At 40.8% G+C, this 23,148-nt stretch overlaps 1 protein-coding gene across 6 annotated transcripts in view; it reads right to left on the reverse strand.

Moving 5' to 3' along the window:
• Positions 1-5,910, reverse strand: part of LOC133023762 (protein shisa-6) — a 69,495-nt gene extending 63,585 nt beyond the window's left edge. For 4 of the 6 annotated variants that reach the window (XM_061090829.1, XM_061090828.1, XM_061090827.1 and 1 more), the window contains exons 1-2: positions 5,351-5,907; positions 75-232 (exon numbers count right to left, since the gene is read on the reverse strand). In XM_061090829.1, the coding sequence (XP_060946812.1) occupies positions 75-232; positions 5,351-5,907 (715 nt within the window). Of the gene's footprint in view, positions 1-74; positions 233-5,350 lie in introns of all 6 variants that reach the window. The other 2 variants (XM_061090825.1, XM_061090823.1) reach the window with 1 other exon arrangement.
• Positions 5,911-23,148: the final 17,238 nt, after the last annotated feature.

The raw sequence follows: 23,148 nt of genomic DNA on the forward strand, positions 1-23,148 counted from the left end.
ACACACAGGGTTAATCATATGGCCTTCAAACATACAGAGGTTGAACTATTGATCTATATAAAAGCATCACTCACCGTGGTTGGATGGCTTGGCGTGAACAGGTGTGTAATGATTCTTCAAGGTTCTGACTGGTGTTTCGTCTTTGGGTGACCCGTCAAATGCTGCAATGTTCTCATCTTCATACTGAGATATTGGAACTGGTCCTTGTTGCCTCAGAATGTCAGCCAGGGCTCTGAAAATGAAAAGAAAAACACAAATGAAAAGATCTAAACAGAAATATTTCCCTTTTCAATTACAAACATTTCTCATTTTTGTTCTCCTTAAAGGCCGCCCCATCAAGGTCTTCCTAATTCATTTTGCCACAGTTCCATTAAAGCATGGAGGTTTGGAGTAAGGCAGAAAGGCTAAATACAACAACAGTTACAAGGAAGTTAGACACTTTCAATAGCACGGTAGAGACCCGTTCTGTTATTTTTCCCAGACCAGAGCTCAAGGGCCATTTACAAAAAGTGTACGTTGCGTCTCTTCTTTGAAGCCACAACATAAAAGTGATATTTCATCAACACAATTTCAAAATATCTGGAGCCACAGGATCAGTCTGTGAGGTGGAGTGCTGGATGGCTTTGCATTTTCTTAAAGGACATGAAATGCCAATTTAACAATGTCAATGTCAACCTAAAGCCTCCGCATAGTCTACTTTTCTATAACTCAGTGACTTTGGGAGATAAATTGCATATTAATAGCATTTCCCTTCCAGGAGGAGCACACTTTAGCCACCTCTTTTTCAGACAGAGGCGACCTGATTTTGAATTGTCCTAGTTGGCTGCTATGTCATGAGCAGCAGGAGGTATAGTTTACAAGAACAGGCCCATCATATGTAAGCTGCTTTAGTAAGAAAGGAAAAAAATGAGCAACTTATGATCAAGTGCTTTAAAACGCTCTGCATATAAATCAAAAGAACATACAGCTACTAAACAATGTTAAATGTATCTATAGAAAAAAAAGCCCAAACCTAACCTAGTCTGTAAAACCTCATTGAGAAGATGCATTTCATTTGAAAGCAACATTGGGCCATAAATCGATCCTTGGGGAACGCCATCATCCATAACAAACTCCTTTTCTGTTAATACTAGATAAATGAACATTAAAAGGTTCAAAGCAGCATTTTAAGAAGATAAAAAACTATAAACAAGTCCTAAACAACAAATAAATCCAAATATATATTTAGTGTGTGTGTAAATTCAAGCCCAGTAGATGTTATTCAGCTGTGCTAAAGAGCTTTATTGATGTCCAAAAACTATTTACACATCATTGAGAAACACTTATGCATAAAGGGATATTTTCATTTATTACACAGAATAAAGAACAATTTTATTTTTATTACAATGTTCTCTGTCCTGCTCCTGAGAATGTTTTATTTCACATCAAATGTGTTTGAATATCAAGTTAAGCATTATTTGTTAAAAACTAGTGTCTAGTTATTTTATGAATATTACAGAAATTAAATTAAACTAAGGAAATGTCACAATTGTGACCGATTTTAAAATATGAATGTCTTCAGTAGGAACAAATGTGGTTTTGGGTCTGGCAGCTACAAAGAGGTTTGGAAAATAATCAGTGTTGCTTCTTTTAGTTTCATGTATCCAGTGGCATTACTGAGTATAGAATGTAACCAGCATTACCCTTTGAAGGTGGAACTGTTTCTAGACTGTGCAAAGTTGTGATGAACTGTGAAAAAGTACAGCAAAACCATGACTACCATCTCGTTAGCGCTCTCTAGTGTGGAAGTTACGATGACCTTGAACGTATCTTTGGTATTTCCATTGAGCTCTGTTATTTTATATTGTACAGCACATTTAGACACACCAGTATATTATTGCAAAGCATAAATTGTTAAATCCGAACAACTTTGTATAGAATATTTCACCATCTTTGACATTGAACTTTCAGTCATTATGCTGCTTTTTCTTTTACCCATTCTCAGTCCTCCTATAGCTTTTACCTCAATTTCTATGTCTCACAGTCAGAGACCAAAACATTATTCTCACCTAGCTGGCATAAATTGCACCTCAGTTGGCTCTGCAGAAGGTGATCAATACGGCCTGTTCAAATCATTGGCTTTAGCTCTCACTCGGCATTACTTGTGTTTCGGTGAAGGTCACAGACCAAACAGCAAAGGTCTGCCAACAGCTCAGTAGTCTGCTCACAGTGCTCCATCAGTCTAAATCACTTTGGAGAAGCACAGGAAATTAACAAAGAAGCCTCCCACTTATAAGGAGCACACCCTTGCCAAATATAAAGCTAATCCTATGTTCCACTACTTCCCTTTGGTCACAGCTGTCAGCGTGGATGTCCGCTGCCAGCCTCTGAGGTTTATTCCAGCAGACCTCATTATGACTGCTCAATGCGCCCAATGGGGGTGAGAATAAACAAATCATAAAAAGAAGAAATTACACTATTGAGCACCCAGGAAGCCATGCCTCCTCATTTAATCGTCCTCTCTCCAAACTCGCATGGCCACAGCTCACACTGAAGTAAACGGCATTAAGCAGATCCACTTGAAAGTGCGCCCCTTGGCTAGGATAGAGGACCCAGTAAGTAGACATAAACTTCCTCATCTCTTCATTTCTCAGAGAATAGATGGAAAATAAAAATGCACCATGAGGAGATTTTATGTTTTGTTTCAAATAAAAAAATACTGTATTAAGTCCATGTGGCTATAAAAGCAGAGAATTGTCAACTTTTGAGAAAAGCACTAACAGTAATAAGCGGAGTTTGAATTTAATATATAGCTGATCTGAGAGATCCTGTGTGTCACAGTCAGGGCTTGAATTGACTTTACTTGTATCCATCATGAACGTATTCATGTGTTCCTCTGTGCAACAAAGATGAGTAATCTCACTTCACATTTTCAAAGCAGCAGGCACTGAAATTTACGGTGCAAAACAATGCTCAATTATCTTCATTGTATCAACCATCAGGGCTCTGGCTGAGAAACAAGACGTCCTCCTCTGAGCTGTCCAAAATGAACTTTGGATAACAGCAGGTGACTCAAGTGACGCTGGGATAAGAGCAATGACTAAGTGTCTAAGATTTTTTTCTTGATCAGTGGGTGGAAAAAATGGAATTTCCTTCCGACCCAACACCGAACTCAACACCCGTTCACCCCCTTCTACAATTTCCATCTACACTGAAGCAGTGTATTGAGAATATCCCAGCATGCATGGCACAAAATGCAGCTTGGACATGTGTATGTATTTCTCAATTTAATCTTAATTGTGCAGGTTGGTAGTCAAACACATTCGTAGCTTTTCTTGAGGAAGGACATTCATGATAAGATAAGATTGAAACCAATGCATGGATTCTACCTGGAAACAGACCACAGGAAAATTGCATGTTTAAGTTGTCTTTCCTGCCATTCTCAAAACTTAAACCTTTAATACCTTTGAAGTTCATTTGTCAAACTTGTCAATTAAGAAAAATCTAGAAATTTGGTGTAATGTTAGAATGTATTTCTACAACATTCACTCTTTTTTAAAGATATGGACTCTTCAGAGATATATCTCTTTAGCTCCAACATGTTCAATAGTTCTGTCAAAAACTGTGTCTGTCTGCTGGCTTGTGTTGGAACCGTTTTTTCTTTATTAGCGTACGATCTTCCTCACTAAAAACTGCTGCCTGAGGCGGAAAATGACCAGATGAAAGGGGCGAGACTGAACCCAATCAGTTAATCTTTTCACTATGTCACTTTAATGCTCTGTAGCAGTGTCAGGAACCACAGAGTTAGATGATATTATCCTGGCTCATCCTAGAATTCAATTCCTTTCATTTAAATTGCCGCATACCTTTTTAAAAGCAAAGATCATTGCTGCTTTCACTTTGTAGCTGACCTGTTCTATATATGCAGTTTTTATGATTAATTAACTGGCTGGTAATTTTGTTAATTGAGATGGGAAATATTCAAGACACTCATAATTCCTGAAGCCTAAAATGAAAGACAATTGAAGCATGAAATTCGTATATGAAAAGAGGAACCAAGTAGAAGTTTCAATCAATTTAAAGGAGAGGTAGAGGATTCATCCACCTTTAAAGACCCTGATAATGTATTTCCTCAAACAGCCTCTTTCTCTGGGCAAAGGATCAGGAAAAGGACACCAACAAATTAAGCAAACAGTTTAGAATTACTCCACATGAGAGACGTATTCATCCATCCAGTAAATTATTTGTGTTTTTCTTTGTTCTTATCTCACAGTTTTGAAATGGAAGAAGCTCACTTGAACAAAGACGGGTAACACCAATTACAAGTAAGCAACATTCGTACTAAAATCTTGTGACAGTTGTCGTTCCTCACTGAAGAACTCATTAACCTTTGAATTGGAATTATTGGTTTATTGGATTAAAGCCGCTTTTTTTTGGACGCAGAAGCAGGAAACAGCAGTTCCTTGTACGAAATAATACAAAACAAGGAAAACATTCGGTGTCCTGATGACAGTGGGATATATAATATCCCCTCTAGCAGTTTGCAGCTGTTGACTGAATCAGCTACAGGATGTCTTTTTTTATGCGGCTTTAATGCTCATTGAACAATTCAGTGCCTCAAGGTAAAAAGAAATATTGTCAATGAAGAGGAGACAGCTCCCTTCAGGATGAAGATGATTATGGTTTTCAGTGGCATTTGTTCCATCCCACCCGAGGTTTAACGTATATAATAAAATACCACCCCTCCCCATCCAAGCATCTACACTGAATGGGACATGTACCATGAAAATGGATACAAGCTTGACATTTTTGACAGGGAAGCTCTGGGGAGGCGTGTTTTGAAGGTCACGGGCTGAATGGAACATGCGATATTGAAGCTGTAAGTTCTGTAGGCTTCTGTAAATCAGATGAGTTGCCAGGAACGTAGCTTAATGTACACACCCTTAGATTTTCACTTTAACGCTATTGGAAGGGGAAAACAATTCTCATTATAGTGACACCTTTCCCTCCATTTGAATGCAGTTTCACTACAGGCTAAGATATAGAAGGTATTTTATACTATGGTAATGACACACTGGAATTAACACACTTGGAACTGAATCAGGAGCATGCGTGTGGATCCTGCCTCCAACTAAAAACCCTTGGATAAAGCTTTACAGTATGAATTCATACAAATGGGATTACATCACTTCTAACATCTTCAGAGGTGTGAAATACCTGTAAAGTTTCAGATTTACCCACATCTGGACAGGCAAACATCTGCTAGAGTGCACAAACCTACTGGTTCCCACTAGGACCTCACACAAGATGAAATACACATTTATTTTCTACTTTTTTCATTCATCATCCCACAGCATTGAAAAAATCTTACCTGTGCACATTCATTTCCTGAGGCTTGGTGGCTTTATCATAGGCAACTTTTGCAGAAATCCCAATGGCAATGATGAGCGCTATGACCCCGCAGGTGATGTACACCGTGGCGTTGGTCTGGTCCAGCTCCGGGTCGTACGTGTCACCTGTGGGCGCCGGAGACGGGGGCTGGGTTTTGATCCAGTCTGGGGTATTGTAGTTGGTGCAGGTCCTCTGCTCCAGCCGCTTCCCCCGGTCCGCGCAGCAGAAGCGCAGGAAGCAGCTGCCGCAGCAGAAGCGGTGGTCGGTGTTGTTGCAGGCGAACTCTTTGTCGTACTGCCCGCTCACGTCGTAGTAGCCCAGGCAGGTGTCGTGCTGGACGACCGAGGGAGCCTGGAGCTGCGTGATCTTCCCCGGGGCGGCCGCGGCTGCCGGGACCGCTGTGGTGCTGCCGTTGACCTCCTTCACCTTTGGGGGCCTCCTCGGCGGGGTTCGGGTCTTCTTGTTGAGGGTGGCGGAGCACAGGACATTCAGTGGGTCTAAGTAAATCAAAAGAAGCAGAAGGTGCTTTATCCCCATCATTTGAGGACGCGCTGGTGTTTGTCCTTTTGCCTCCACTCTTCTGTCTTGTCTCTCTCAGCGTCACTCTTCCACCTCTTACCGAGTGGAGCTTCTTGCGGGTTTCTTCATCGCAGATGCTCCTTTACGCGTCGAGCTCTCACTGACGAACTTTGACTGGCAGCTTTCTCGCATCTTGTGTATCTTCAGACTTTGTCGTCATCCACCACTGAGCTCGTTTTCTTACAGAAATTCGCTTTGAACAGGCGTCTTCTTTGCTTTTGGGCTGCAGAGACGTGACAACGACCCGATGTCCTCCAGGGAAATTGGCCTTTTCTTTACCATGAGCGGTTGTTCGTGAGTATGACCGAGTCTCTTAGTTACGCTGCGTAGAAGAGATGTGTGAATACACGGTGCATTAGTCGGCAAACTGAACTTAAGGTTTGGTCATCTATCAACGACAAACTTTATAAATAAACAGACGTAACGGAGAGCATCTGGATCGATTATTAGCGATAGTTGGACCGGAGAACACTTTCAGCACCACGGACAGCGCCCAACTTTCCATTAGGTTTGGTTTGAGGTCCTCGGTTAAAAAACTACACACGTTCGATCTCACTCTGTGATATTTCCACTTTAAATAAAACACATATTAACATTAAGGTAAAACTCAAACACTCTCAGCTTTCCTGAATTGCACATCGGTTAAAAAATACGCATATGTTGAGCATTTAGTCGTATTATTTTACGCATAAACTTTACTTTACGCTTGAAAACAGAGCCTTAACTTCAGTTTGTTTTTCAAACGAGAGATTGAAAAAAGATAAAGTGTTAGGTGGAAATAAAAAAAGTGGATGATGATGAAGACTTACCGGGTTAGTGGTGGCCGGTAAAACAGGGATGTGTCAGCCACTGCCACTGAATCAAAGAGCCTCAGCAACACAAAAGCCAAGACCTCCCTCTCCCTCTCTCTCCTTTCCTCTCTCTCTCCTCTCCGGCCCGCCTCTCTCTCTCTCTCTTTCTCTCTCTCTCTCTCTCTCTCTCTCTCTCTCTCTCTCTCTCTCTCTCTCTCTCTCGTCACCGATTCAGGCACCTCAGTTAATTATCAATCCCGATCTCCCCCCTCCTCCTCCTCCCTCTTCGGCCATATGCCTCCGGGCTCCACTCGATAACTGGCGGAGGTGGAAAAGCACAGGAAGACAACAGTGTATTATGGAAGTTGTCTGTGTGAGAGGCGATGAGGCGCTGCCGCCGGTGTCCATTCACGCTCCAGCGCGCACTCAAGCTGCATCCACTCACGAGTCACCAATCACGCCCCGCGATGCGCGCCTTGTGTATTCGCCTGGTTTATCTTGGAATTACAAATCAAACGCTGTCCCGGTGCGCAGGGAGGAGAGGAAAGGATTTGGTTGTTTAAAAATGTCTGGCATGCAAAAGGGTAAATGTTAATCTGTCTTTATATAAACCTGCTGGATGCATGGAAACGTTTAATTCTACACTCTGACCTTTGAATGATTTTTAAAGTTTAATTCTGAACCTGCCTCATATTTGCTGTAATTCAGATGCCCCCAATTTATGTTAAGAATCTGTTTTACTGTCTTATTTTGTCAAAGTCTACTTTATTTTCATTCTGCCATTTGTACAGGACATGGACAGGATTGAAATGCTGTTTCTCTCTGATCCCCGATGGAAACATATAAGTAGACAGAACATATAAGTACTCAAAGCTACAGTACAGTTGTCATAAGGCACACGCCGGATGAGAGTAGTGCAAACACGAATAGTGCAAAAATACTTCATGGAAAGTAATGTACATTCACAGGATGTAGTAAATAACAGGTAAAGATAGCAGCAGTTGTGGTATGATAGAAGCATTAACAGTAACAAAAAAAATAAGTGAATGGGTGTCCAGATCAAAGTCAGGTTCTTTAGAATACTTTTTATATTAAAACTATTCAGAAAATATAAACTTTATTTACAAAACCATATTCAACTTCCAAAGTGGAGTCACCCACATGTCAACTGTATTTCAAACATGGGACAGTGGCGCACATTTTAAGCAGCTGCTGAAAGGCACTGGGGGAGGAACAGTTAACTGACGGAGGCAGGACCAGATCCTAGAGGCTGAAGCTGAAGTCGACAGCGCAGGAGTCAATCGGACCAAGCAATCCTGCCTCACCAAGCAAGCAGTCAGAGCGGGGAAGCAGCAAAGACCCACAGCTAGACCGACTGCAGACATCCTGGCCTCTGCAAAACTGGCAGCTATAGGTGTTTTTTCATATCACCCAATCTTAAAAATGTTGGCTTTCAGATTCTTTTTTTTTGGGGAATGCACTTTACTCCTTGAATTTCTACGTTATTCTCAAAATTCTGACAAAGCTTGTTATGAGTTATTACTTTATTACTTGCATGACTTTATTAGCAGATTTTCTTGTCACAAAACTTCCCAGATGCCACTTTCCTCTCAGAATTCTGACTTGAAGTTTTTCAAGTTTACTTAAAGATTTATTACTGCATGGTATTTACTTTTCTTATACCATAATCAGTTTTTTTCATATATATTCTAACTTCATATTAAGAACCCACTTTTCTCTCTGGGTGGACATTATTCTTAAAATTCAAAGAGATACATTTTTCCTGAAAAACAATTTCAGTGTGATGATATTCTCCAAATCCTGAGTTTGAAGGAATCTAACTATTTCTACTTGTTTACACTTATACAGGCCGTTGTTTCATAAAAGGATTTTAACACGTTCTCAATCTAAATGGCGCTTTTCGAGCCTGCATGTTGTAATTATAGATCATTAACTTTAGTCAAGCACTGCTCCATCTCTGCAAAGGCATCACAAGGACAAAAATCTTGAGTGTCAAGAGTATTAATGACAAATAATGTATTCCTCACTTCAATGGTTGTTTTTAATCGTATTCATAACTGCATTTTAATTTGGTCAAATCTGGCTGCACCAGATGGTGAAAATCACCATGTTGAAACACCCAGGTAATTTGACAGAGAGAGGAAGTTATGTCAAATTGACTTTCAAATACTTTGTTGTCCTCATTCACTCAGTCATCATCCGGTGTGTCAAAGCTCATCCATCTGGTGCACTGACGAAACCTTCTGCCAAGATGTGGCTGTTTCAGGCAGCTTGAGAGCGATTTGATCAAGGTGAGCACTGTTCGAGAGATATGTGTCATTATCGTAGAGATGTTTGATGCAGCCTCTAATAAGTCAGAGTTATCGTACTTATTGGGACCTTCTGCAACATTTAACCTGAAGTTATTTCAATCAAAAAAGAAAGAGGAATGAACAGAGAAATAAACGTTGGTGAGACCCTGAAAGAAAATAGAACGACAAAGAAGCAGTCCTATGAATCTGAAATTCTGGAAATGAAGGCGGCGTTCCTCCAGAACAGAGATGCTGGTGGTGATGATGAAGAATGAAGTACGAAGAAGGATTGCTCATGGAGGATTCTGATTGGAGGGTTAAGGGGAGATGATGATGAGTTGAGGTGGTGCAGGGGCAGAGGGCGTTCCCTCAATGATCTGATACAGAACTGACAGGAGGGAGAGAGAGGACATTTCAAACGTTGACAGCCTGCGAGTGTATCAGGTTGTGATTGGAAATAAAGAGAGAATGAGCTGGTGGAGCTTAGAGATGGTGGAAACTGTCAATGCGACTTAAGATGCTAAAGAATAGTGTTCGCCAACTTCGAACTATCTTCTCTGATTCATGAGTGTGTGTCTCTCCATCTCTCCTCTGCCTCTGTGGCGAGGGCCACTGACACAGCTTTATTTCTTATTTGACTTTAGTTAATGCTGGCTATTGGAATGTGGAAAGAATTTCAAGAAAGAGCTTCAGAAAGAACTTACCAACCCTATACCTTTAACAGCTATAAACACACCAATCTTTATAAAAGTAGCCTTTATTTCGAAGCCTGACTTGTAGGGCACAAAACACTCTTGTTTTATGACCAGTGTTGGGAGTAACGGCGTTTAAGTATAACGGCGTTACTAACGGAGTTCTTTTTCAGTAACGGAGTAATCTAATTAATTACTTTTGTCATCGTTACAACGCCGTTATCGTTATTGATAATGTAAAGTGGCGCGTTACTACAATTTGGTTGAATGAAGCGTGCGGTGTCATATTACACCCCAGCTGCGTGGAGAGAGCAGGGCGTGGGGATGACGACACCGTTGCAAACGCGATGATGATTGGCTGGGTGGGCGCGCGGATGCCCTGCTCACGCTGTCTCACTGCACGCTCTGACTACAGCTCAAGACAGCGACAATGGCGACGAGCCAGGGAAATTCAAACTTCGCTGGCTGCGGTCACAGGAGTTAAAGGATAAGGCTAAGGCAAGTTTGCTGGCAGAGTGCCGTAAAATTGTCCATGAAGAACCACAGCCAGGTACCAGCAGCACATCTTCACATCACACAGATTCAGCCAAAGAGAGCGATTTCTTTGCTATTGAGGAGGATGAGGACACCTCTTCAGCAGAAAACCAGGTGGCAGACTATATTAGATCTTCAGAACAAAACTTATACTCTCCTGGTGGATTTTCTCTCATCAAGAAAATTCCACTACGTTACAATGCTGCTACTCCATCTAGTGCACCTGTTGAGAGACTGTTCAGCCTGGGCAAACTTGTTTTCTCTCCGAAGAGGAACAGGCTGTCGGACAAAAGATTTGAAAAGCTTCTCCTCCTACGTTACAACCACTGGTTTAATTGTTAGATGAGAGGAGTATTTCAGTATAGATAGATTAATGCATTGATCATTTTCACTGAGAATGAACAACATGTTAAGCTACATTGAGAGTTGGATAGTGCTCTGTTTATTGTGCAATAATATACAGGTTCAGAGAATTGCACTACTTAAAGGTCAAATTTTCGATTGTTTCTTTTTTACCCAAGTTTACTTTTTTGGGTATTTGGTTTTGTACTTGAATGCAAAGTGTGTGAATATTATTTTATTTTCAATATTTAATTTTGTTACTCTACTGAATATTTAAGAGTTGGATAGTGTTATGTTTATTGTGCAATGGTATACAAGTACAGATAATGGCACTACTTAATGGCCAGATTTTCCTTTGTTTCTTTTTACCCAAGTTTACATTTGCACTTGAATTTTATTTTCAATATTTATTTTTATATGTTTTAATTCTATGCATCATATGGCAGGCTGCAATCTATTGAGTTCAAATAAATACCAAATGTTCTAAAATACTGTATATAGTGTTTTTATTCTTCAATCAGTTAATATAAACATCTTTGACGTTAAAGATGTTACAGAACGTAACAGCGTTATAAAACATGAAAAATAACGCCACAGTTACTTTGCTGAGTAACTAATTACTCTAACAATGTGGTAACTGAGTTACTAACTCAATTACTTTTTGGGAGAAGTAATTTGTAACTGTAACTAATTACTTTTTAGAAGTATCTTGACCAACACTGTTTATGACTCACTAAACGTTTGTCTACTGGTCAGTTTGGTCAGTTTGGAACTTAATGTAATATACATGCTGTATATTACATTAAGTTTCCCCTTGAGTCATTTAACAGCCAACATCTTATTCCAGTGTTTCTTCAAACTACAAGGAGTTTATATAAATTCAGACATATTCAAACCCCAGACTGAATGTGTCCATGGCTGCAGTATATATATATGAAGTCCTTTTGGACACAATTCCCTTAAAACCTCTCCCCGACAGTTTCCAGACAGCTGGAAGCCCTGGAACTTCAAATAAAGTTGTCCTGTACAGTGTGAGCTCTTACTGGCTTGTCCACAAACAGGTTGCCTGTCAAGGGCTTTCCTGTTGCTGTAACAAACAAGATAGACACAGATACTATGACAGCCTGGGACTCACTCACTGCTCCCTCTGCTGTCTTTTGCTTTCTTCCTTTTTGCAGGTGGAGACAGGTCGGGACGGACAGAGACACCTGGACAGTTAGAATATAGATTATTTTCATCAGCTCCTCAATCTCTTTCTTTCTTTCACCATCACCTGGACACAATATTGCATTTATTATCAATACTGTTATTAACAGGCATTGTTATTGGATATTGATGCGAATGGTCAAATATATTTTCAAGAACGTTCTCATCGACTTGTAAAAAGTTTCCTGCAACACTAGCAGAACCTGGTTTTGTCCGGCAACCGGAGTTTGATGCCCAATCAAAGATTCTTAAAATACCTATAAATTCATAATATACTCTCCCAGCAAACTTTGGTATCCATTGTGAGGCTGTCATCTACCTGAGGCCTTGGTCAAATTGCTATTCTTTTGTTGCTCTTAGTTATAGAAAACTAATTTTAATCAAATGGAAGCAGGCTACACCACCCTTCTTTCATATATACTTTATTTGTTTTACTGTATTGTGAAACTGTATAACTGTATTTGTTAACATATTGTTTGTATTTTAATTATGGAAAATAGATGAAAAGGTTGTTGTTATTTAAGATATGTATAATAAAAATTAAATTAAATTAAAAATTAAATTTAATGGGGTCACAAGATGAAGCTGAGCAGATGCTTGATAAAGAGTTTTATTTGTGTTTGTTTAGCTTCGTTCTTGTAACATACTGAATAGCTTCAGCTTGAAAATTATGTTTAATTTTAGTCTTATGATGTATTTGCTTCCTGGAAACTTTGATAAGAGGTTGTTGTGGAGTTTGCATTGGTTTAAATGGTCAAGTTAAAAAAGATGGAAACCAGCGGCTGTGGCTCAGGGGTTAGCGCGGTCGTCCTCTAAGCATATTGTCGGCAGTTTGATCCGAGTCTTCCCTAGTCTGCATGCCAAAGTGCCCTTGGGCAAGATACTGAACCACAAATTGCCCCTTCTCATAGATGTTTTTACCATTGCCATCATCCTACAGTTTCTACCCATTGTAAACCTGTGACGGGCTCTAGAATCTTCAGGTTGAATTCTGGTTGAATGCATGTAATCAGGACTTAGTTGTCCAAAGCACCTTAATTCACACTGCTTATCTGAAACAGAAGAGGAGGAAGAAGAAGTGGACTTTAATTGTTCACCCATACTTTAAACCAGTCATGTGATCTACCCCTGCAGGCCTTTTAAAAGAATAAAAAAAACTCGACAGCGCCCCTGACAGCGCTGTACAGATAATATGACAAGGAGACAAGAAAAAGTGCACAGAGCTTTTGATGAATGTCTTTGCACACTGGATGCTCTGGAAGACAGCATTTGCAAATTGGCCCTCCATTCCTCTGTCAGTCAGAATGCCACATCAGATGGCATGTTGCGCACAAAGGGAAGAGGGATTGTCCATTAGTGTTAAACAGCTCGGAGTTCGCAAGCCTCAGCAAAAAGCGCTGACAGGTAACGGCAGGGTCGACATTGGCTGAAGAATAATGAGACCATAATTCCACAGAAGAAAGAAATAGTGGATGACACCAAAGAGATCTTGAGCTCGGAGTTTGCTTACCACAGCAGCGGCACAAAACAATCTCACTGGGAAAGTGATCCAGCTCCTCACACCAAAGGGGGACGGCTGTTGAAAGCAGTCACCATGTATCCGTCACGTTGATCAGTATCACAGATTTTTGTCCCACTTTCGGGCTGAGGACTGTGGTCACATGACATGTTGAGTGGGAGTTGAGTCATACATTTGACTCCACACTCAGTCAAGACTCCTGACTTCACTTGGACTTGAGCCTTTTGACTTGAAAATACTTGATGCCTTCAACCAAACCCCAAGATTTAAAAGTATGTTATTCAAAAATTAGGCTAAGAATTGATCAATTTGCTGAATCAATGAATACTATTCATTCCCATCAAGCGACACACAATCCTCAGATCAGGAGTGTTACAGGGACTTTGGGGGCAACAGGGGAGAAGGAACCTGTGTAGCTCTACATCAAACTAAACATACACACCCCAGACAACATTATTTTACTCTTCAAAATTGTATTTTTAGAATCAAAACTATAAGCAAAGTTCATACTGTGCAGACACAAACATAATAGTAAAGAAGTAAATTTTAAGTTTAAACCTTCACTACCATCCCAGACACATTTTACACACACATTTAACATTCTTGTATTTTGGCAGAGAGTTAGTTGCATGGGGCCAAAGTGATTGGGCTAAGGGGCGAATTGGGACAGGGGCTAAATTAGTCATTGCTGTGGACTAACTTAATCGGTTGCTCTTGGCGGCTGCTCTCTGCTACGTGCCCCAAGCGATTGACTGCTATGCCTCTCCTATAGCAACTCACTTACCCTGATCAACAATGGTTTCTGAGTTTCAGTAGAAAATCATGAAGTTAATGAGTCACAAATGGACAAAAAACACATCAATGATTATTAATTTGCATCCAAGAGTGAGAACGTTGTCAACACAAAACACACTGCAGTCTGCAAACTGTGTGGTTCCAAAATTACAGATGTAGAAAATCAGCATTCAACCTCGTTGAAAATTTGAAGCTATGGCGCGAACAAAAAGTCTACGCTATGTCACCTTTTTACAAGTTCAGGACTCAGGAGTTGAGACTCGAGAACTCCTGCACACAATGACTTGGTCCCATCTCTGCTCTGCAGGATCTAGCTGGTCTATATTTTGTGTTTCAATTCAGGGATTTTACTTGGGTAATGATTTGGCTTAGCTCAGTGCACCGACCAAAATGTCTGCCCCAGTTCTGCTGCAGAGGGGAATTTGCTCTCCTCTGACAGCAGCCCTGTTCAAGGGTCCGTTCTGTCGCCTTTGTTAATGAGCCAGGAGGCTTCAATGTTTCAAGAGCTCAAAACTCGATGCAAGAGCATCTTATCACCATATTGGTGCGACTGCATGTGCATCATTAAAGAGGCTGTGCAGCACATATCCCGATGACCTTGAAGGTGTCTGATCCTCCATACTGTGCCTCTTAACTTAAAGCAGCAACAATATGGATAAAAGGTTTTGGGTTGCCTGGGATCATTGAGATGTTTCAAAGCTTGAAAACTTCACACTTAAAACTCAGAATCAAGCTTCATGACTTTGTCACATTGTTTACTTTTGATCAGGTTAGTTTTGGTTTCACATTTTAATTTAGGGCACAAACTAAAGAATGTTGTATGATGTGCGTTCGTCCTGTCGGGATGCGTCTACCTGTACTTGACATTGATTCGTTTGTGGGAGGACTGTGTGTCTGATGTCGGCGTGTGAAGTAAGTTGGGTGGGTAGTTGTCTTTTTGTTTTAATGATAGATTGAATGAACTGGTTCACTTTGTTTGTTCCGTTGCCAGTGTTACATTGTGGTATAACTACCAGAAAAAGGAAGGTCCTCATCATTCAAACTTTATATCGTCGGAGGTGAAGATTACGAGCAATCCTGCGGGCTGCAGAAAGTCTCAATTGTCCACAAAAGTGTTTTCACACTGCAAACCAATCTAACCACGGTTCTGTTTGATCCAGACAATGACCACATGTCTTGGTCAGGATGAATTTTGGTCAGTTCATTTGGACCGTAAAATGAAGAAAGTCTGAGGGTCCTGACAAAACAAGTATGGTGTTGAATCTCCCTTTATTTAAACTAAATTGCCTCTTCCTCTCCTGCCAGTTTAATATTACAACCGGACTCAAATTAGTATTGACAGGGGATCTGCAGGAGTCATCAGACTCGATAAAGAAAAAGAAAGTTTCAGACGCCGAACTCTGTCTTTTCAACAAACTTACTAAAGCTGGGCATCCAGAGAGACTGTGTTGATTCCTGTAATTTGTTTCGGTTCGACACACCTCACTGCTCTGCGATGCATGTTAGTGGATTATAAACTACACCAAACCATGTGTGAGGGGATGAGTCGTACCTCAAAGAATACGTAATGAATACCTAAAGAATGCAAAGTAGGGTCAAGGGAAATTAGACTTTTCGCATAGTTGTTTGTTTGTTTGCTTATTTGTGTGTTTTTAAGATGCTGCGTAGAAGCAGGGTATATGAACTCAAGGTGCAGAATCAGTGTGTGAGGGAGGGAGAGGAAATTACTGAGATTTTCTCAGAGGAGATTGTTGATTGCAAAGACTAAAACAAAAAGAGCAGACTCTGTGTGTGCGTGTGTGTGTGTGTATGTGTGTGTGTGTGTGTGTGTGTGTGTGTGCGTGCATCACACCATCACAGGTGTTTTGTGACAAATAACCACACATTTATTAGACGACATCTGGCCGTCAGAAGGAAGGCAAATAAAGTGACGTTTTAAGAGAGAACACTGGTCTTTAGAGGGACACTATGTCACTGATATATGTCTGGCACACACACAAAACCAAATAATAATATATTTTTTTTAAGGTTATTGTTCTAATGGAAAGAGGAGTTGTGCCTCCTCATCGTGCTGGTTCGCAGGATTCCATGGGAAAATTGAGTGTAATGAAAGAAGGACGCCTGAGGAAACCGAGGCCTTACAGCTGAGAGAGCTGATTATTCCCTCCTTATCATCACTTGTGCAACACTAATGATCCAGAGGGAGGCTAGATTAGAAGGTGTAAACCGTAGATCACAGTGCATTTGTCTTGTTTAGCTGAGATTGTGGCGCTAAACTCATTTCACCTCTGCTCTATAGCCCAACTTCAAATCGAGTGCTGGGGCGACTGTTTTCTAGGAGGAGCTCCGGCTGCTGTAATGAACAGAGACAAAAGCAATTGCTCCTTTTTAAACTCTAGGATTTGTTTCTGTTTTGTTAGTCGCGTCTTTCATAATTAGCGATTACCTTCACCCGTGTTAGCAGATGTTACACAGAAAACGCACACTCTGGCCTGACAATAAACCCGGCTGCCAGTCGCTAGAGGTCACAATTTATGGTCAATCATTCCTTCATTTGTTCCTGTTAAGTGTGTCATAATTGTAACGGTCCATGGCTGCAGAGATCACGAGCGCTAATCATGAATGACAACTCTCTGCGATTCTGCAGAGGCTTGCATGCAGTCAGTGTGTGCGTTGGATGCGATGCCATTACTTCTGCTCAGCAGGCCTGACACTATCTGGGGTGGATTACTGCTGCTCACAGTCCCTCGTCTTGTTGTTGTTGTTGTTGTTGTCGCTGTCGTCTTTGTTGTCCGCTGGTGTCGGTGCCTCCATGTCGCAGGTAGGACGCACCAGTAAACACAGCCTGCAGCCCAGGCAGAGAGTGCCGACTGTGACAAAGTCCATTCTGTCAGTGGCATCCAATCAATAACAGCCTCAGCGGCGTCCCACAGCATGAGCTGCAGTTGTGTCGAGTGAAGCAAAATGTGCGAAAAACAAAGCCGCCTCTCTTTTTCAAATCTGATCTCACATCTCGAGGGGGGTGGAGGAGGAAGAGGAAGAGAGAGGAGCTGCCTACAAAACAAAAAAAAAGCCCAAATGAAATCTTGTCTCCCCTTTCCAGGGCTTGATCCCTCCCCCCAAGAGAAGAGTTGTTAAATTGTTGCTGCATACTAACAGGCTCCTCTGAATCAATTACCATTTGGATATAAATGTCACAGCTTTGGAAACTGTCACCGGGCAGAGACTGAGAGGAAGCAGAGGTTTATTAAGGATGGCATAGATGCTGAGGGTTTCATAAACACACATTCGCGTTGAAAAGGAAATAAATGACATTTTTCCAATTAAACCACCATCTTACACTTGGATATGCAGCACAGAGGCAGAACACAGGAAATGAAAAATCCACATTTGCATTGAATTTGTCCACGCAGTGTGTGTGTGCTCAGCGAAACCTCCAGCTGCATTTGTTACAGCAGGTTGCTTTAACCTCTCCAGAGACTCCAGAGAAGTGTGAGTTGTCGTGGAAAGCTAATTACACTAGGGTTAAGGCGAGCTACAAAAACATTCACAGACTCTCAGCGTGACCTTTGCTCTTGCAGAGTAAGCTTTGCATGTAACTGAAAACAGGGGTCCGAGGATAATTTCCTCAGTTGCAAGCGCTGGCTGTTAGTGTCTTGGAGAAAGCAATAAGGCTGAGTGATTGAAATGTCAATATAACATTTACTTTTAATAACCTGGAGGCAATAAGGACTTGACGCGTATTATGAAAAGAGGATACTCCTGAGCCTTCCTCTTCCTCACATGGTGAGTGGACAGTGTTTGTTAGAATGAGCAGCAGTACTTCTACTCAAAGACTGGAGCAGTTGATTCAGAGATATTGTGTCCAGGCTTTGGCTGCAGAACAGTGGAGTTGTGTAACTTGGTTTTGGTATTGTCTCATAAACGTGTCTAGATACAGGCGTGTATGGAATTAAATTCACGTTCTCATATCCTGTACACTATAAGATCAAATGGTGCCATCTCACTTTTGTCTTTAAAGATATAATCTCTAACAATTACTCATTAAAATGTTTTAAAACGACGAGGTATGTGGTCGATTAGTGTGTGTACATTTTCCAGCATTACCGGGTTCAGTCATAACTTCAAACGACAAATGATGAAGGAAAAACACAATGCTAGCAGGTCTGTTTTTGTATTGGTCTCTCATAATGGATCGACAATATTCATTGCTGTGCTGCTTAACATGAACGAAAACCCTTAATACTTTGATTTGTGCCTGAGTCACGTCAGATACATTTTCATTGGCGTTGGTGGTGAAAACAACTTCCTTGACGCAATGCTGCTTCACGACATCATCAAACTAGGTCTTCTGTTGATTGAGAGAGCCCTCCTGGCACACATATTGTTTGTTAAATACAGAATGTTTAAAGAGGAGCTGTGGAGGCAATGACTTTTTTAGTCGTCAGTTTATTTACCAGAGAGAGAAATGTCATTAAGACTCTTCCCCTTAACTTTTCTTAAAATGTTTCACTCCCCCAAGTTTGTGTTGAAATGCATTTTTAAATACAATATATATTACCACTATATGTATCCTACAAAAAGTAGAAAGGTGACTTGCATTAATTCCCAAAGTATTTATTGAACTGTGTCACTCTCAAATGAATAAATCACGCTTATTTGGCTGATTTATGCGGCAGCCACAAAATCCGAAATATAAACATTTATTTCAGCCCATTGAAATTAACCATCTTGTTTTTAAGGGCATACTTAACACAAACATACTAAATACTAGAATAACTGCACAGTGGTTGTATGCCTCTGCAAACCAGAGTAGTTTCCATCTACATATTTTTTGTCAGGTTCATATAAGGTCTCTGTGACCTTTGACCACTGAAATGTGATCACTTTGCTTGAGGGAAATTCTTCAAATTTTGATCAGTTGTCACTTTGACTCAAACACCACATTCTATGTAAGTCATCCTTGAGTCCAAGTGAATGTTTGGTCCACATATAATTAAATTCCTTTTGGGCATTCCTGATAAATTGCATTCTAAACAATGCGTGGTCATGGGACCTTGAACTTTAACCATCACAATCGAATCTGTTCCTCCGTGAGTCCAAATTAATGTTTGTGACAAATGTGAAAGGATTCTTAGATGGCGTTCCAGAGATATCAGCTTCACAAGTAATTAAATATGCATTGTGAAGTCACCGTGACCTTGACCTTTGGCCACCAACATCTGATCTGTTTATCCATGATTCTGAGCGAATTTCCTCAAGGCATTCTTAAATTTTGATGTGGATCCAGATCAGATGGTCAGATCCTGGAATTTAAAACACTTTCTTTGACATAACGATATAAAGCTATATTTTTCCAGAGAGAATAATTTGTTACGTTTTCCCCTCAAGAAACAGGTCCTAAAAGCCAAAGGTGGGAATATAGTTCCCAACTGTCGATCACTAAATATACCAAAAGGATCGAATAACAGAAGAATTGAACCTAAGCCAAAAGTTAGTGGGAATCACAGAGAAAAGGGGGGGGGGGTGGGGGTAAATAAAAATGGGCACATGACAAACTCTTAGAATAAGCAAAACCAACAACACAAACTCAACAACACAAACTCACAGAAGCAACTGAAGGTGTTGACTAGCAAACAACCACCTGAACAAGGAAACTAAATCTCTGTATAAACCCTCCCAGCCTCAGCTGACTGACACCAGCTGGGGGAGATCCCAGACACATCCCCACTGCCATGACAATAATGAGGACAAAATAAAAACTTGGTATATTAAGGGAATAATCTCTAGTGGTGTGTACAATTTGGTGCAGCTTGATTGAATGTAAGATGACTGTTGGACCTTGGCGAAGGTATTAACTCTACTAAGTGGCACTCTTGTTCTGAATAAGTTACTAGTTTGAATATTTGCTGTTTATGTAAATGTAATCAGTGATTCCCTATCAATACTCCTGAGACTGACTGCAGCATCTGCATGAGAGTGCATTTGTGCATGAATAAATTCTTATGTGTGATGTGTGTTTATGTTTGTGTGTACAATCTGCAGTGATGAGACTACTGAAGTGTCTCCTTTCAAAATACATCAAAACATCACCAGAGGTGCAGGAAATAGAAAGATTATGTTTTACACCTGCAGAGCCTCACTGGTCCTTCTCCTTTCCCCACTTATTGTTTTTAAACAAAATTTTAACTTGTTGGTGTGTCTCATAGGGAAAATGAAATGTAATCTGCTTATTATATGCACACACACAAACACACAAAATGGAAATGTTGAACTGTACATATTGCAGAGGGCGCAGAGAAAAAGTTTGGGTCCAGCAGCATGAACACAAAACAATAAAAATAAAAAGATTATTAAATGTCGGCTGAGGAGGAAAATGTGAAACTCTTGAGGCAGAAACCTCCCTGCGTCCGCCCTCACTTATGTGTCAGTCGGTGAACGGCTGCAGCAGGAGGACGCACGGAGCCGGCGCTGGTGTGAGATGATGACAGATATGGTCACATATCACTGTGCACGGCAACTAAAACACAAGACAGGATCCCACTCATTCCAGCCAAGAGTGAAGTTCGCTTCATTTTGCCCACTTAACGCACCAGCACCACCTGCCAGTCGGCCTTTATCGCCTCCATCACTCCACTTAATCAAAAGTGCTGGCTTAAGACTCCCTCTAATCAGACCAATTAGACTTATAGGCCTCGTCTCTCTGGCGGATGTCCTCTCACTTCAGGAAACTCTGGCTTCCTCCTGCCTGGTTGGCTGGCGGGGGCCCAGCTCAGCTTTCAGAGAACAACCTTGAGATTTCTTTTTATTATTTTTGTTATACTGCACATAACCTTTATTGCACAATGGAGGTCAATTAAGAAGACATTTTTTCTCCTGATGACAGTTGAGATAAATGCCTCCCCGGGGTCTAAAAGGAACTCCATGTTCATTAGGACGTTCATGCCAGGAAGACAAATCACTAACAGAAAAGGGCACTGGGTATTACTTCCTCCATTTCCTGGGTTGTTTTCTTTACAGACGCTGACAGAAGACGCCACGTCACTGACAGTGTCATCTGTCGCTGTTCTGACAGGCTTCAGTCAGTCAGACCTGTCAGACTAAACATCAGATGAGTGTGTTTTCACACTCTACAACGTGACGACCGCGCTATGAGGTTTAGTCATCACCAGCGAGGCCTCACATGGCTCTTCATAAAGAGCCACGTGCGTCCTGTCAGATTCCATGGAGTGGTGTTTTTCACATAACATGGCCTTGACTGTTTTTAACGTGAAGAGAAATGTGTTTGAAGCAGAGAACCAAGTCGTCCTGTGACCTTGTAATAGTTTTTGACATTTGGGATTTCTGAAACATGTTTAATCTCAGGATAATCATGGTTAATCTGACAGCACTATCCATCACAGCCAGGCGTAATTACCTGTACATAGATCACTGTCACATGAAAGGGGCCATTAAGGGGAACTCTGTGTTCGAATACATTCAATCAAAAGGCCACAGGCAGCGGCAATGACAGTCAAGAGCAGTGATTGAACAACAGCCCTAACCTGGACGTCTCCGCAGTGATGGCATCGCTCCCTGCTGGGCCGGACAAGTGCCACAATCCTATAAGGGGCCGTCAGTACAAGCCGCTTTTCTTTTAGCTTGTTTTTCAGCCCCGTTTGTCCATTTGTTTATTTGTTTTTCAGCAGGATAATGAAAAAAAAACTACTGAACAGATTTTCCACACACAATATATGTGCCAAGATAGAGTTCTTTAAATGTTGGTGCAGAACCAGCGCATGCTTTCTATCTCTCTCCATAAAATCGTGATAGCTTTTTTGACATTTTCAATGATTCCTCAGAACATCACTCACTTCTTGATCGAAAAAAAAATCAATCAAATCAATTCTGACGTGTTAAGGAAATTTAATTGGTATATGGTCTACAGGGTATAAGCTCTACTGGGTGTCATTCAGTTTCTTTTTTCCTATATTTGACCAGCTGGGTTCAGCAGAGCCGACACCACTGCAGGACTTTACCAGGCCAAAAATAAAAAGACTCTGACATTAGCTGCGGTGGAAAAATCTAAATACTGTCCTTTCCTAACCACGGTTCCTCGACTTCCATGGAAGACTTCATGAGGTCAGAGAAAGATGCGAAGAAGACAATTGCACTTTGAGGCTTTTTCTATACATTTGATGATTAAAGAAAATTCATTTAAGTAGATGGAATTTTGTAAAACAACAATTATGTCTAGGCCCTACAGTGACAATGACACATTCAACGTGGACTTGAAAAGGATGAACCTATTTAAATTTATTAGCAGCTCAACCAGTCATGTGAGGATTTTCATATATGTGTTCCGTTGTTTCTCTCTTTATCTTGCTGAAACTATAAAGTGCTGCCGCAAGGAATTGTGGGATAACATTATCTCCTTTCTTTTCAGCTGCCTGAGATCCCATCTCTCCCGGCAGAGATCCACGTACAGTCCCCCATATCTGGACACTTAAAAACTCCTTAAAACCCACGTGTTCTCAAAAGGCTTTGGAACAATATATTCATTATGTCCATTAAGAATTTCAATGACAAATGAAAAACAGTTCCCCAAGTCATTTCAATTTAATCACAGAGGCAACGAGAGCTCAAACTAAAAGTAAGGAATCAAACAATCTGAGATGTAAGTGACTATGCTTGATTTTTTTCAGTTGAAACACTCTTTTTAAAATGGAGACTTTGATTATACTTGACTTGTGCTGCTTTGATGGAATTTAAATATATCAAGAGTCTTCATAATTAACAGGTAGAATTAAAAATGTGACAGCAATGACGACCAAAATCCACCCAAATATATACGACCTGACAGTAAAACATTATCCGTAGTAAAAGAGGGTGGGAGAAACTGAAGGTTATTGTGAAGGCTGAACAGATAGGGCTGTGAATTAAATGACTAAATAAAAAGCCATTTCACAGCTATTTAAGAGAGCAATACTGCAGACTATAAATTAGTGAAGGAAAAAACATCCGTATGC

The sequence above is a fragment of the Limanda limanda genome, chromosome 17, assembly GCF_963576545.1.
Source record: "Limanda limanda chromosome 17, fLimLim1.1, whole genome shotgun sequence".
Classification (NCBI taxonomy): Eukaryota; Metazoa; Chordata; class Actinopteri; order Pleuronectiformes; family Pleuronectidae; genus Limanda; species Limanda limanda.